At 37.6% G+C, this 15,225-nt stretch overlaps 1 protein-coding gene across 5 annotated transcripts in view; it reads left to right on the top strand.

The window, feature by feature from the left end:
* Window positions 1-15,225, top strand: part of LOC126339094 (armadillo segment polarity protein) — a 98,617-nt gene that overhangs the window by 57,124 nt on the left and 26,268 nt on the right. For all 5 annotated transcript variants that reach the window (XM_050001605.1, XM_050001602.1, XM_050001606.1 and 2 more), the window contains 8 exons: window positions 549-776; window positions 1,495-1,682; window positions 1,793-1,942; window positions 2,079-2,233; window positions 2,341-2,642; window positions 2,782-2,930; window positions 6,877-7,338; window positions 12,188-12,355. In XM_050001605.1, coding sequence (XP_049857562.1) covers window positions 549-776; window positions 1,495-1,682; window positions 1,793-1,942; window positions 2,079-2,233; window positions 2,341-2,642; window positions 2,782-2,930; window positions 6,877-7,338; window positions 12,188-12,355 — 1,802 coding nt within the window. The remainder of the gene's footprint in view (window positions 1-548; window positions 777-1,494; window positions 1,683-1,792; window positions 1,943-2,078; window positions 2,234-2,340; window positions 2,643-2,781; window positions 2,931-6,876; window positions 7,339-12,187; window positions 12,356-15,225) is intronic.

Below are 15,225 nucleotides of genomic sequence, written 5' to 3'. Positions count from 1 at the left end.
AAACTCGGAAGCAATCTTTGAGATAATTTGAACTGTCTTTGCTTAGAAATTGATCATAATACTTCTTTTAGCAGCGACATAACCTGGAAATGGATCTGAAATCTGCCATTGGATCGTGTGTACTTAATTTGTTACTTTAACAATATTATGAAAAGGATAGGTTGCTACTCACTGTAAAGGTGACACATTGAGTTGCAGACAGCCAAGACAAAAAGACCTACATACAAGCTTTTGGCCATAGTATTATTCAGGATGGAGATGGGAGTGTATGCGTGCTCATCCACTTGTGTGTGTTGGGGGGGGGGGGGGGGGGGGGGGGGGAGCGCAAAATTGCAAATTAATTTTTTTCCCATGTGTATGTTTTCATTACTAGTAATGTTGCAACATTATTATTATTATTGTTATTATTATTATTCTTTTTGTGATTGAGTGTTTTATTGGTTTAAGGGCTTCTGTTATGTTTTTGGCCATGTGGATTTGTATTATATTTAGAATTTTCATGTTGTAGTGTATGATGTTCTTTTATTTATCTTTTTTTTTCTGTTTAGTATCACACGGCAATTACCAACAGCCTAGTGATCTACCCATAGGTTCAGCAAAAGAACAAACCATCATGTGGCAGCAAAACTCTTACCTGGGTGACTCAGGTATCCATTCTGGAGCCACAACCCAGGCTCCATCATTGACTGGAAAAGAAGAAGACATGGAGTCAGACCAACTGATGTTTGACTTAGATCAAGGATTTGCCCAAGGTTTTACCCAGGACCAAGTTGATGGTAAGCTTTTTTTAATTTCTTTATGTGTTTACATGTAAAATTATGATATTGAAAACTACAGGCACAACTGCATTACAGAATATATTTGTCATAATGGATATTTTCTATGCTCTTTTATTTAAGAGTTGTATCAAAGTTGTTTTACAATATTTTGTCGACTCTGGAATTAATGTCTAATGATAATTTGATAAGTGTGTCATTGTGATTATTATTCAGTCACATTTCACTGTGTCAACTCTAGAAGGCAAAGAATATTTCAGAAAACAAACATTGAATGTACACCATACTTGAATGAGTAAGTGCGATTAGTTGAATTTCGTAGTTAGTTTACTTGTTACCCCAATGTCATTATAGGTTACATCAAAGTTAACTGTGGAGCATTATCATTATCTATATTTTGTACAGTGTGGCCATGTACAACACAATAAACACTGCTGTAGGTCTACAAAGATTGTGAAGTAAGTTTGTTGAGATGTTTCAAACAATATGTTCTTAGTTCATTGAAATGTTAATATTCAAATCAAAAGCATTTTTTTGTGGAAGTGAAACTATCCAGTCTCCTCACTTCATTCCAAAGCATTCATATTCCATTGGTTATAGATTAAACTCATAAATTATAAGTTATTTAAAATGGATTTCTTTTTTGCATAGATGTTAATTTCTCATTTTTTTCCTATTGTATGTTGTATTAATTTTATGTTCATTGTTGGATTTACAGAGATGAATCAGCAATTGAGTCAGACACGTTCTCAGAGAGTTCGTGCTGCAATGTTCCCCGAAACTCTAGAAGAAGGCATAGAGATTCCATCCACACAATTTGATCCAGCTCAGCCAACTGCAGTTCAACGTCTAGCAGAACCAAGCCAGATGCTCAAACATGCAGTAGTCAACCTAATTAATTACCAGGTGTGAAATGTTTACATTATTTTTCAGTGTACTGGATTTGCCCTGTAGTATTGACCCCTGTAGCTTTGTATGATTTCCATTGTTCATATGTGTGTTTTCACATCCTACAGGATGATGCTGATTTGGCAACTAGAGCAATACCTGAACTTATAAAACTGTTGAATGATGAAGATCAGGTTGTAGTGTCTCAAGCTGCAATGATGGTTCACCAACTGTCAAGAAAGGAAGCATCAAGGCATGCTATCATGAACAGTCCACAGGTAATAAACTGTCATTTTTATCATTCTGTGTTGTGCAAGTATTTAATAGCTCAAGTTAAAAGTATGAAGGTCTCTCTTCATCCAATCTCCTGGTATTCAGTTTCACTGACACCACCTTTTTAAATGGCCTTTACAGATGGTTGCTGCTTTGGTACGAGCAATTTCAAATAGCAATGATCTGGAGTCGACAAAAGCAGCTGTTGGTACATTACACAACTTATCTCACCATCGTCAGGGTTTGCTTGCCATTTTCAAAAGTGGTGGCATTCCAGCTCTTGTAAAACTGCTCAGGTACAACTAGAAGAAAACTGGTTACCTATTCTTATGAAAGTAATATTGAAGTTCCAACCCGTGCTTTTCAGTTCACAGGTCTGATTGCTGTCTAAATTTTCTTTCAGCTCGCCAGTTGAGTCTGTACTATTCTATGCCATTACTACACTGCATAATCTTCTTTTGCACCAAGAAGGTTCGAAAATGGCAGTTAGATTGGCTGGAGGTCTGCAAAAAATGGTTGCACTGTTGCAGCGGAACAATGTGAAATTTCTTGCCATAGTAACAGACTGTCTCCAAATATTGGCATATGGAAACCAAGAAAGTAAACTCATTATCTTGGCCTCTCAAGGGCCTGTGGAGTTAGTTCGCATACTCCGTTCTTATGATTATGAGAAGCTGCTATGGACAACATCACGTGTTCTGAAAGGTATTGATTAGCTTGGAAAGGAAGAGTTGTTACCAGCATTAAACATGAAACATATATTGGGTTTGAATTGATAAATTTGTAGCTGAGAATTGGTGTTCATCTTATAATCATAAAGCTAATTTCATTTCTGTTTCAACAGTATTGTCAGTCTGCTCCAGTAACAAGCCAGCAATTGTTGAAGCTGGAGGCATGCAAGCATTAGCTATGCACCTTGGCCATCCAAGCCAACGCCTTGTCCAGAACTGCCTGTGGACTCTGCGCAATCTTTCAGATGCCGGAACTAAAGTTGTAAGTACATTTTTATTTATAGGCTTCATAGGCCTGGCAGTCCATGAAATGTTTTCATATACAGTGGAACTTCAGTTTTATGTTCTCCGATTTTACATTTTTTGTGTTTCTGTGCCTGAAATTTCCAGCCTTAAAACCAAGGTCACTGAAAAAAATTCCCCAATTTTATGCATCTTCCTAGTAAGGTTAACCTCAATCTACGTTCTTGCTAGACTCGCTTGGCTTCGTCCGTTTTCTTTGTAGTGACATTTGATGTGATTGAACAAGTTATAAGTGGCACGGTGCATTGCAGGTGGTGGCGCAGTTAATCGAATATTTTTGGCTGTTGCAGAGAGGGAAGTTGAGAGGAAATGCTATTGTAATCCACAATCGGCATTGACAATACAGCTTGCAATGTTTTATCTTCACAGCACAATTATGATACAGCTACTCTTAGGTTGTAGCAGCAATCGAAAAACAGGACAGTTGTTGCAAAGTGTTTTGGACTAAGCCATTTGCATGTATATCCAATGTTGTGTATTTGGCAACACTATCAATTTTCGACCTTTTAGATTCAAACTCTGTGTCTCAAAGAATATGCTCAATCAGATTCAAGGAAATGTCAGCCATTTCTGGCTAGTGAATTCTTATTAGCAGGCGACTTGTTATGTCACACAAAAGCCAAAGCAGCCACCACACCACACTAAAGCCAGTTTTTCAAGAGCAAATTACTGATCAAAATTGACTATTCGAAGTGTATGCACCTTTTGTACTTGCGTGTAAATGAGCGACCAACCATGACACAAGTGTGTCTGTGATGTCAGTGATCTATACATGGTGCCATATGTGGAGTTCTAAATTTCCAAGTATGCTGCAAGCACGTGCAGAAACAAGGGACTGTGGCGGCGTCTGCTAACATTGGAGGTTAGATTATATTCTGCTCGAGTTCACTCCTGCTATATAAATGGATTTTGTGATTTCGTGTCTTCTTAATCCTTATTGTGTTGTTTACTTTGTTTTTGTGGCATACTGAAAAGTTGCACAAGGTCCAGGTATTTTTTCCTACTAGTGTTCTCCTACAGAAGACACAAAATATCGGAGAACAAAAAATATTTGTTTTACCAGGGTGTATACAACCCAGGAGATCCGGGAAAAACCCGGGAATTTTTTCATCCAGGAGAAAACTGGGAAAAACCCAGTAATTTTTTAGAATTCCAGGAATTTTTCATTGTTTTAGTTTTCAGTTAAGTTTGTGTAATTTGGTTGGTAAGAACTGATCCTCTAACAAAGGAGATTACTGTATCCCACTACAGAAGAATAATACTGCACCGGTAAAGCACGAATGAGAGAAAAAAAAACCGAAAATAAAACTTAAATTGCAAAGGAAATACGCCATATACAACAACAAAACACAGTGTTCATACAAGCATCTGCCAGCAGCAAAATGTGTCAAAGGCTTTAGGAACACTACGCAATGCTTCATAACATCAAATTGCCTCCGATTTGTGTGACATTCCAACTGTTTACATTAGATTCGTTTGATAGTTACGAGCAGGCTCATGCGCATACACAGCTGAGTCGCATATGAGTAGTACCTTCTCTCACTTCTGGCTACAGAAGTGTGGCCTTTGGCTGAGTAAGTACTAGCAGCAAGTAACCAGATGCTACCCAGGAAAATTTTATTGGCGACCAAGTTGCCAGATTCACGTATGCGCATTGGGCCCGGATCTTGGGGGGAGGGGGGTGTGTCCCCATTTTCATATTCTTTTCATGCCTAGCATCTAGCGCATGTTGGTCTATTGATTATTCATATGATTTTAAATGCATCCTTGTTAGTTTTTAAACATTTTTGACACATTCAAAATTGAAATTGATTTCTGAATAAATCTAAGCTGATTTTTGAATCCGTGCATAGTGTACTTAATGTCTCTGCCAGGGGAATCCTCGGTGCATCTAGCAATAAATTTTCCTGCTGACAAAAGGGGATGGGGCTTTACAAACTGAGCATAATAAAACCGTACGAGTGAATGCCAGTCGCTCTTTGTCTGTGTGGCTGACTGGTTTTGCGAATGATCAGCGTTGTTATAATTACTAAAAAAAGAAAAAAAATCCATAGATTCAGACTATCAGAGTGGAAATAAGCAACTAACAGGAATAACAGGTAAGAAAGATTACGTATTATCTCCTCAGTGTATCCAAGAAAATGAAATTTTGGCAGAAAATGTTTGGCCAGATTGCTACACTAGTAAGGGTCGGTTGTACAGTCCCCAGCTAGCAGCTGCTGAAGTTCTGTCTTGGAGTAGGATGAAAAATGCTTGGTACGAACACGTAATAATGCCTAACCGGAGAATAGTCACGGGATAACTAAACTGGTATTTCTGGCAGAGTTAGTGAAATTAACTGGAGAATAGGTTTTTCACAATGGCAGGAACAGTTACAGAATTAATGGTGGCAAGATTGTTAGTTAGAACGCGGAAGGAGAAGAAACAGGGACATCACACAAATTATGGAGGAATATGGTGATTCCAAATTAGTATAAAAAATTTATGCTATTACTTTTTGATCTCACACTTGAGAAACTGGTGCCTATGAATGAAATGTGAAATTGTCTTTCCAACATAAAGCTTTGTGCTTGTAGTAAGCCTAATAAACTTTTGATATTGGTACTTCGTGAATTATGTTCTGTAGTGTTTTAAAAATGACATTTTTTGCCAAAACAGTGTCGTTTATTTGGTGTGTGTTGCAATTGCTGCAATATTAGAAAGGCCTACTTTGTTTTATCTAACAGACAGTGACAAAATAGACGTAATCAGATCGAGAAACCACACTAGGCTTAGGTTATTATTTGTTGTAACAGCTTTTTCAGTATTAGACAATGACATTTAGATTTTTCATGTAGCAAAACTTTGATGAGGTAACAGATTCTTTCACAAAAAGCAACGCATGCCATGTAAAGCTGTAGCAACATTAGAGGGAAAAAATGCTAGAACCTAAGGATTGAAGAAATGTGTACTGTCTTGCTTGTCTCTTGTCTTTACTGGTTTTATGTAGTCTATTTTTAATTTTATGTCACACAAAATAGTAATTTATTAGCTAATAGGCAATAAAGTGTGCAAATTTTCTGAGTGTTCTTGTTCTCCTGGTTACAATTAACGCCACCCATATTAATTGTGATTTTTTAATTTTTTATTTTATTTATTTATTTTTTAAATAAAAGAAGTGGGGCAGGATGTCAGACTGGCTGAGTGGGAGCTGGGGAGGCACCACAGGACATTTTAATTTCCACTGTCCTGAATATAGTTTGGTGGCATGCATTACAAAATATACACATTTGAGTTGCACAGAGCGAAATACGGTGATGTGCAGAAGAATGCTGTGTGAAGAGGCGTGGCACTGCACTTTGGCACACTTAACACCAAATAACATGTCTTACATTTTCTCGATCATATATGTTTTTATGTATCGGACTGTTCAAAAAGATGTGCACTACAAAATTAACATATATTTGAAAAGTCGATTTTTGCAAATTTTTGATGTCCTATCTCAAACACTCGAGGAAGGGTAGATTCCACACTATAGTGTAGTTTCAACTATTCGCTGCATTTCAAATGCCCGTTTTAATCTTCTAGCATATATAGCATTATGCCATAATAAAGAACCAAATGTGAGATAATACAGTACTGGTTCTCTAAGAGAATTTATATCCCAAAAACAACACTGAAAAGCTTAACATGAAGTCAAGGCCTACTTCATAGATTTGAACACAATCTCATATTACTTATGCAGTATCAAAAAATTGAGCAATGATTGTAATCAGATAAACTGGTGGGTTACAGCTTGAGAAACTCTTTCTATTGGATTTTATTTTTGTTTTTGCCATTGGCAGTGCCAGCAATATTTGTTTGTTCATATTACAGCAGAATTTTGTGTGTACCTAATACAATAGGCATTGCTCTTTCAATTGCAGGATGGTTTGGAAGGTCTTCTGCAGAGTTTAGTGCAGTTGCTGGCATCAGCAGATGTGAATGTTGTGACATGTGCTGCTGGTATTCTCTCAAATCTCACTTGCAACAACCAGCGGAACAAAGTTACAGTATGTCAGGTTGGCGGAGTAGATGCCCTCGTAAATACCATTCGAAATGCTGGTGATCGTGAAGAAATAACTGAACCTGCGGTATGTGCACTTCGCCACTTGACATCTCGTCATATTGAAGCAGAAATGGCACAGAATGCAGTTCGTGCTAACTATGGAATGCAAGTCATTGTAAAGTTACTGCAGGCACCATCTCGTTGGCCTCTTGTTAAGGCAGTCATTGGACTGATACGAAACTTGGCTCTGTGTCCTGCCAATCATGCTCCACTGCGTGAACATGGTGCAATTCATCATCTTGTGCGACTTCTTATGAGAGCATTCCAGGATACGCAGAGAGTAAGTACTCAAAGTCATTTATTTCTCACACATTCTCTGAACTGTACTTACTTAGTATAATGTTCCATATGAAAGTCTAAGTCGTGAAAATTTGTTTAACTCTATAGTTTTGTAGATTCTATTTCGTATTTATTTTTTTTAATTTTTTCTTCCCAATGTCACCTTCCTTTCATGTGGCTTTATTCTTTCTGTTTGATCCAAACTTCATTTTATTCCACAGAAATTATAATCAAAAGAGCTGGTTAGAATTTGGTCATCACTGTAATGAGCCCTGTGCCTTAACCATTATGCCATCACACTATTTATTAATTAGTGCTTTTGGGGCCCCATGTGCGTGTGTGTGTGTGTGTGTGTGTGTGTGTGTGTGTGTTTGTTCTTCCTATCCTTTGCAGTACAAATATGATAGATTCCACAACCTTGATTCTACAGAAGATAGATAATTGCTTCTAGAGTTCAGGAGAATGTCCATTTTTTCGTAAAATGGTTCTGTATGTAAACTTCAGATCTTCTCTAACTTCTCAACATTTCTGTTGTAGTGGACTTATCTCCTGGAGCACTGTATCCAGTTCCCTGGTTTTCATAAAGTTTCTAGTCTCTCTTTCCTTTTTTTTTTATATACTGCATCTTACATTTTGTCTACATAACATGTTGTGTGCATTGTTGTGCTTTCATGCTCTACTTAATGATGGGGACAGCCATTCCTGTACTCGGTTCTAATTTACTCTAGCAGTGATGCTTCAGCAAGTGCATGTGGAGATGCAGAACAGAGTTAATGGAACACTCACACACAAACTTACCCTTCACTCAGCTTGTTCGAACTTGCAGATTACTAATTGTACAAAAATGGAATTAGAGTAATTGTGTTTCAGAACAGATGTACTGTAGTTTCATTTAATTTTGTTTAAAAATATCGATGTTTTAGATGATATGTGGAAGGAAGACAGCAATAGCGTATTTCCTGATTGTTGCCAAATTGTTGATATGTGGCAAGCAAACTTTTTAGTTATTGAAATTAGATGAACATTATACAATTTAAATCTTCACAATAAATCATATATTCACTAACTAAAATTTGGTGTATAACACGAGATAATTGGAGTTAAATGTGGTGCATAATGCTCCTCTCTTACGTCAGTAGTGATCATCAGTTTGGTTTCATTATGAGAAACAGATCCCTAGGTTTTAATCGATGTGTTATTACATTTTATGATCACTCTACTTATTTCAAACATAACAACAACCAAAAATTAATATGTATGCATGCTAAATTGAGGTACGAAAATTTGTCTGAAACAGGCTAACTGGAATTGCAAGAAAGATAAATAGTGGTACAAAATACAGTAATTCAGCATCACAAAGTGATATCTCTCTTGTGTAATAAAGATTGCATAGTGGTAAACAATATAGTAATTCAGCATCACAAAGTTATATCTCTTTTGTGTAATAAAGATTGAATTCGTGAGATTTTTTATCTTCATTTGTAGGTGGTTGCTGTTAATGATCTTGTAATTAAAATATCAGGAATCTCCACTTTTTCAATATACGTGCGGGAAGCTTACACACTAGGCTCTTTTCACGATCGCATATGCTTGAAGTGTCACTGTCACTGGTTTTTTTATGAAATGATTATTTTCTTTGCTGAATTTTCCAAAACAGTTTCATTCTGCATACTTTTTCCATTGTAGGCTGTGAATAGTAGCCAACTTACTTATAATCTCTCAAGGTGACTTTCCTAACAGCTTTGTTGGTGAGTGCTTCATCTGCAGATGGAGTAAATTTATTATTATACCTGCCCACATAATCTTTAACTTGTGTCCATATTGTTTCTGTCAGATTGAAATGGCAGTGATAAGGTAGCAGCCTAAGTTTCACCTATTAAGAGTACCACTTACTTCATAATTATGATTCTTTGGCTTGGTAGATGCCTTTTCAACAGCAGAACAGGAAGAAGCATAATCAATAACAACTTGGTAAAAAGTCAATTTTCTGTTTTCTTTGATTTAAAAATCTGGGGACAGTTTGTGAGAAAACCTTGTGAGGTGTCTGTCTGCAGGAGTAGTAGTCTGCCTCCTTTGCTATATGATACGGTCATTTTTCCTTTAATTGTGCTATCCGTCGAGCCCTGCTTGAGAACATGGCCAGAATGGATCCACATTTCATCAGGTCCCACCATTTCATTGAAATTATTTCTATGGACTTCCCTTACCTATATCTTACATGCCCATCAACACTGCCACATAAATGTCCATAGCAAAACTCCTAGTTGTGCATGTAGAACTGAAGGTAACATTGTGTACCAGCATTGAAACTGACTTCTTCCCTGAAAGATAATCAATAATTAGATGTTTTATGCACTATCTGTATAATTAATGTATGTTGGGAATTTTCCTTAAGTTTTCAGCTTCCTCTCTCTCTCTCTCTCTCTCTCTCTCTCTCTCTCTCTCTCTCTCTCACACACACACACACACACTCCCCCCCCCCCAACCCCCCTCCCCCAAACACGTACTTGCTAGTCTCCACAGCAGTTTCCTTGTTGTACTGAAAGCTACAGCAGTTCATTTGATCACTTAATTAATTGAAAAAAGTGATCCACTATTAAGTTTTTCTTTCTCTATTTAGGCATGTAATGCACAGAATATTCTCTCAACTGTAAGAATGCAGAGTCTCGCAACAATAACATTGAATAAAATGTTCTCAGGCTTCCAGCCACACCAGGTGATTAAAGTACCACAAATTTCAACTCACTATTGTCTAGTAGAATCACTGTTGCAGGAACAATGTTGTATATTCTAGCTGCCACATATGTTGTCACTGGTGCTCATGCCATTGCTTGATGAGGACATACATTGACTTCACATTTGCTGGTTGCCATCATTAAGGATGTTTTCAGTGATTTGTACTTCAATGGCTTCTTTAATTAAACAGTTCTAGAAACCATCAGTGTGAGCCACAAAGGGGGTTTCATGATGAAGTCAGTGTATGCCCATACATGGCGATGCTATGAACACCAGAGATGTCACAGCCAGCAGCTAGAAGAAAGGAGGACATAAAAATAGCAGCCCATCAATAATCAGTCACTCCATTTAACATTGGTTAAAGAGTGCTTGTTTGACAGCCCATAGCATTTTAAATACTTGACGCAGCTGGAAGGCTGAGAATATTTTATTCGGTTTCTCTCGACTGACCACCTGCTGCTATCCGCTATATGAAGTCAGACTTCTCCGCTTGTAACATGTGACTAACTTGCTTCTAATATTGTTCAGTATCACACTACTGACCTTACGACTTATCTTAGAAGAAAGATTAAGAAAAGGCAAACCTACGTTTCTAGCATTTGTAGACTTAGAGAAAGCTTTTGACAATGTTGACTGGAATACTCTTTTTCAAATTCTAAAGGTGGCAGGGGTAAAATACAGGGAGCGAAAGGCTATTTACAATTTGTACAGAAACCAGATGGCAGTCATAAAAGTCGAGGGGCATGAAAGGGAAGCAGTGGTTGGGAAAGGAGTGAGACAGGGTTGTAGCCTCTCCCCGATGTTATTCAATCTGTATATTGAGCAAGCAGTAAAGGAAACAAAAGAAAAATTTGGAGTAGGTATTAAAATTCATGGAGACGAAGTAAAAACTTTGAGGTTCGCCGATGACATTGTAATTCTGTCAGAGACCACAAAGGACTTGGAAGAGCAGTTGAACGGAATGGACAGTGTCTTGAAAGGAGGATATAAGATGAACATCAACAAAAGCAAAACGAGGATAATGGAATGTAGTCAAATTAAATCGGGTGATGTTGAGGGAATTAGATTAGGAAATGAGACACTTAAAGTAGTAAAGGAGTTTTGCTATTTAGGAAGTAAAATAACTGATGATGGTCGAAGTAGAGAGGATATAAAATGTAGACTGGCAATGGCAAGGAAAGCGTTTCTGAAGAAGAGAAATTTGTTAACATCGAATATAGATTTATGTATCAGGAAGTCGTTTCTGAAAGTATTTGTTTGGAGTGTAGCCATGTATGGAAGTGAAACATGGACGATAACTAGTTTGGACAAGAAGAGAATAGAAGCTTTCGAAATGTGGTGCTACAGAAGAATACTGAAGATAAGGTGGATAGAGCACGTAACTAATGAGGAGGTATTGAATAGGATTGGGGAGAAGAGAAGTTTGTGGCACAACTTGACTAGAAGAAGGGATCGGTTGGTAGGACATGTTTTGAGGCATCAAGGGATCACAAATTTAGCGTTGGAGGACAGCGTGGAGGGTAAAAATCGTAGAGGGAGACCGAGAGATGAGTACACTAAGCAGATTCAGAAGGATGTAGGTTGCAGTAGGTACTGGGAGATGAAGCAGCTTGCACAGGATAGAGTAGCATGGAGAGCTGCATCAAACCAGTCTTAGGACTGAAGACAACAACAACAACATCACACAACACCTAAACTGAGTCCCACAGGCATAAGAAATGAAGGCAAACAAAATCACAGCATGCAACGAATAATCACAGAGGATAGCAAGCTGCCTGAAACTGAAGCATAGTGTAAGAGGTAAGTTTTGTAGTTATATGAGTGAAGGTTTGGTGACTGTTGGTCATTACTACAGCCATATATCTCATGAGATTAGCTATGCTGAATATTGTAGATGTGGGAAGTTTTGAAGTGGTGGGACTGAAGGTTTGTGAACTGAACTGCTGGTGATTGATTCAGGTACAGGTCTTGTGAATTTGGCAGAATGCGTACTTCCTGTGTGAGCCTCACCCAACTACTTCCTTCATAGCCGTCAATCCTAAATTAATTTTGGCCAGGGCATAGTTTTGTGTAATTCTTGGTTTCATATTCAATAGCTGAAGTTTTTGTTGCAGCGTCAGTCTATAGCCAGCAGTGGCAGCCAGCAGCCAGGAGCTTATGCTGATGGTGTTCGCATGGAAGAAATTGTTGAAGGAACTGTTGGAGCTTTGCATATTTTGGCACGCGAATCGAACAACAGAGCTATTATCCGTGGACAGATGGTTATACCAATCTTTGTTCAGGTACTTGTTGTTTGTTTCTATATGTAGTAATACAGATACATCATTTTTCAATCCAAGGAGAAAAGAGCAATTTAAACTATACAAAATTTGTGTGTTGCCATGTAATCAAGGTGCAACATGGCCAAAAAAATTTGCCTTCATCTGGGGATTAATATTGAATTAAGTACTGGAGATCGTGCTTGTCATGAAATGCAGATGTTTTTAACATTCCAGGATAAGTTCTGCATTGGTAATACACATAAAGCAGTATAATGTTTCATGATGACTGCATCAACTTGTTAGAGCACAAAACTTCTGTCAGTATCTGGCAGAGCTGCACTAAGCTGCTAAGAGCAGTCACATGGTAAGTATAAAGCTGATTGATACAAACCAAATAATGGTTAATGCAGCATAGCTTTTGTCATTTGATTTTGCTACCTAATACATACACACAACCTACCAGATACAACTACCATAGTATTCATTCCAAATTCATAGATTCATCTTTTTTGCATAATATCTCTGGGCTTAGATTTGTACATCACAATTATGCAGACAGTGAATTTCTGTCATTCATTCCTAAGTGTGAATCAAGAATCAACAATTGCTTGAAAAGTATGTGTGTAGACTGTCCAGGCTATCTTTTTTTCCTTCAGTGTCGTTTACATTTGTAACTGGTGAAGCATAAGGGATTGATGTAATAGAAAGCATACATATTTTGTTTTGGTCAAATGCAGTCTTTCATATTGCCTAGTCATAAATAGTACATGCATTCCTTCTGATTGTCTCTTGAAGTAAATATGCTGACCACTTCATCAGTGTCTTCACAGCAGAAATTTGATGTCTTGTTTCAGATAGAAGCTACATATCATCGATGAAGAACAATACCGCGTAACTGACAAATTGCCAATTTTTCACTTTTCAGTCAGATGATGTCGTTGACTGTACGCACATCTCCTCTTAACACCATTAATGATGAATTTTTAATTATTTACCATGAAAAAATTATTTAAAATAATGCCGCGTACATGTCACAGCAAATAAATAGATGGCAATACCGCAGAACTGTAGAGAATTAAATACTGCCTATCTACAATCTATGGATACTGTAAACAATACCGCGTAAATACAAAAGTGCGTGCAGCCACAGCACATTGTTACTGCCTTATTATGTGTTTAACAGTGCTTGGAAGTGGTTCCATGCTTGTAGCTTCATTCGCGATAATGGACAGTGATATAAATGATCTTTTTACTGAAGAAGAAATTGTTTTTTAGCTGAAATCAGCTTATGAAAGCGGAGAATCGTTCCTGAGAGTGACTGATAGCAGTAAGAAAATTGTTTTATGATTCACCTTTGAATGTTAGTAGCACCGCAAGTGTCTTACTGTGATAGCAGCCAGTGCTGTGACCACAGTAGCAGACCGCAGCAGATGGCTCGCCATCAATTTTATTTGGGTTGGGCAACGGCTGGGTCTCGTTGCACAAGGCACACTTCATCAAAATTCCTCAACACTTTTTACATTTTTACATATGCTGGACAATTGCCCTCCAGCAGGGTCAATGCACTTGGGAGTGTATTAGCTTTGCTGGGCACCATGATGACCTTGTTGTCAATGGGACGTTAATCTCTAATCTTCCTTCGTTAGAAATTGTAGGATCGTAATTGTTTGGTCACAGTTTCATCCAAAACACACTGATAAATGTAGATGTAGATGTAGATGTAGATAAATCTGAGAAAAATTGTCAGACTGTTGAGATCATGTGAACTGTCAGTTTTCACCCTTTTTTAGGCTACAGGCAGGTGGCTAGATGGATACTTTCACATCATAATGAATATTTGACATTCCACTCTTAAACAAATCACACTATCGATGTCCATCTTCACTGATCGCATATGATCAGAGAACAGCACAAATTTTGCAGTGGGGCCACAACAGCTTTGAGAGTTTTGCCACTGAAAATGACCTATGAACATGATTTCACACTTGTAAACCCCACCAAATGTGATTTATATTGAACATCTCCTAATTTGTATGCAAAGCGACATGCCTTTCCCACTGTCGCAACACAAAGCATTTTGACGTACTATGTGAGTCAATGTAGTGACTGTTATGTTCCTCTTTCTGCTTCACACATGCTATAAAAATATATGATTTACTTGTGGAGTATCTGATTTGACTTTGACACCATAATTACTCTACATCCACCAGCCATTTTATCACATTTTATAATCCCCTCCGCATGCATGCCACTGCCCCCTCCCGCGCCATACTTACACTATATCACCTACTCACTAAATAGTCTCAAAGGCACTGCCATCCAGTTGCTAGATCTATTCTTTGTGAGACTAAGATAAGCCTTGTAAGGTATTCTCCATTTAAAGAGAACAGGTCAGATGATAGGGAGCAATCTTCTTGTGTATCTCTTAATCTGATTGATGATGAATATTTCTCACTTATGTTGTTACAAATTTCTTTGAAAACTGCTGTCAGCTTCTTGAACAAGTCAATCCAATCCTGTTGAATGATTCTTGACACAAATTTGTTCTCAGACTGTTAATGCTGTCACCATTCTAGTTACTTATCAGGTTCTACAAACTTTCCTAAAATGAAAATTGTAGTATCCAAGAACTGGCTGTATCTTATGTTTCAGCTATCTGCTAAAAAACGTACTATATTTTTCCTGAATGAAAAATTAGATAAGTGAGTACTGTATTTTCTAACAATTTTCTCTTTCCACTCCCCCTCCCACTTTTTCAGAGCACTTATTGTTGTATCAAGCAGTGCTTTGTGTTATTCTTTAGTTTTGTGACTCCTGCTGACAATATCAGTTGTCTTCTTCATTCCATTTCCTTCAACTGATCGTTTTCAGCGTCCATTCCTATCATGTTC

The sequence above is a fragment of the Schistocerca gregaria genome, chromosome 1, assembly GCF_023897955.1.
Source record: "Schistocerca gregaria isolate iqSchGreg1 chromosome 1, iqSchGreg1.2, whole genome shotgun sequence".
Lineage (NCBI taxonomy): Eukaryota > Metazoa > Arthropoda > Insecta > Orthoptera > Acrididae > Schistocerca > Schistocerca gregaria.
Note: the sequence above shows the minus strand (reverse complement) of the source record. Positions and strands in the feature narration are given on the sequence as shown.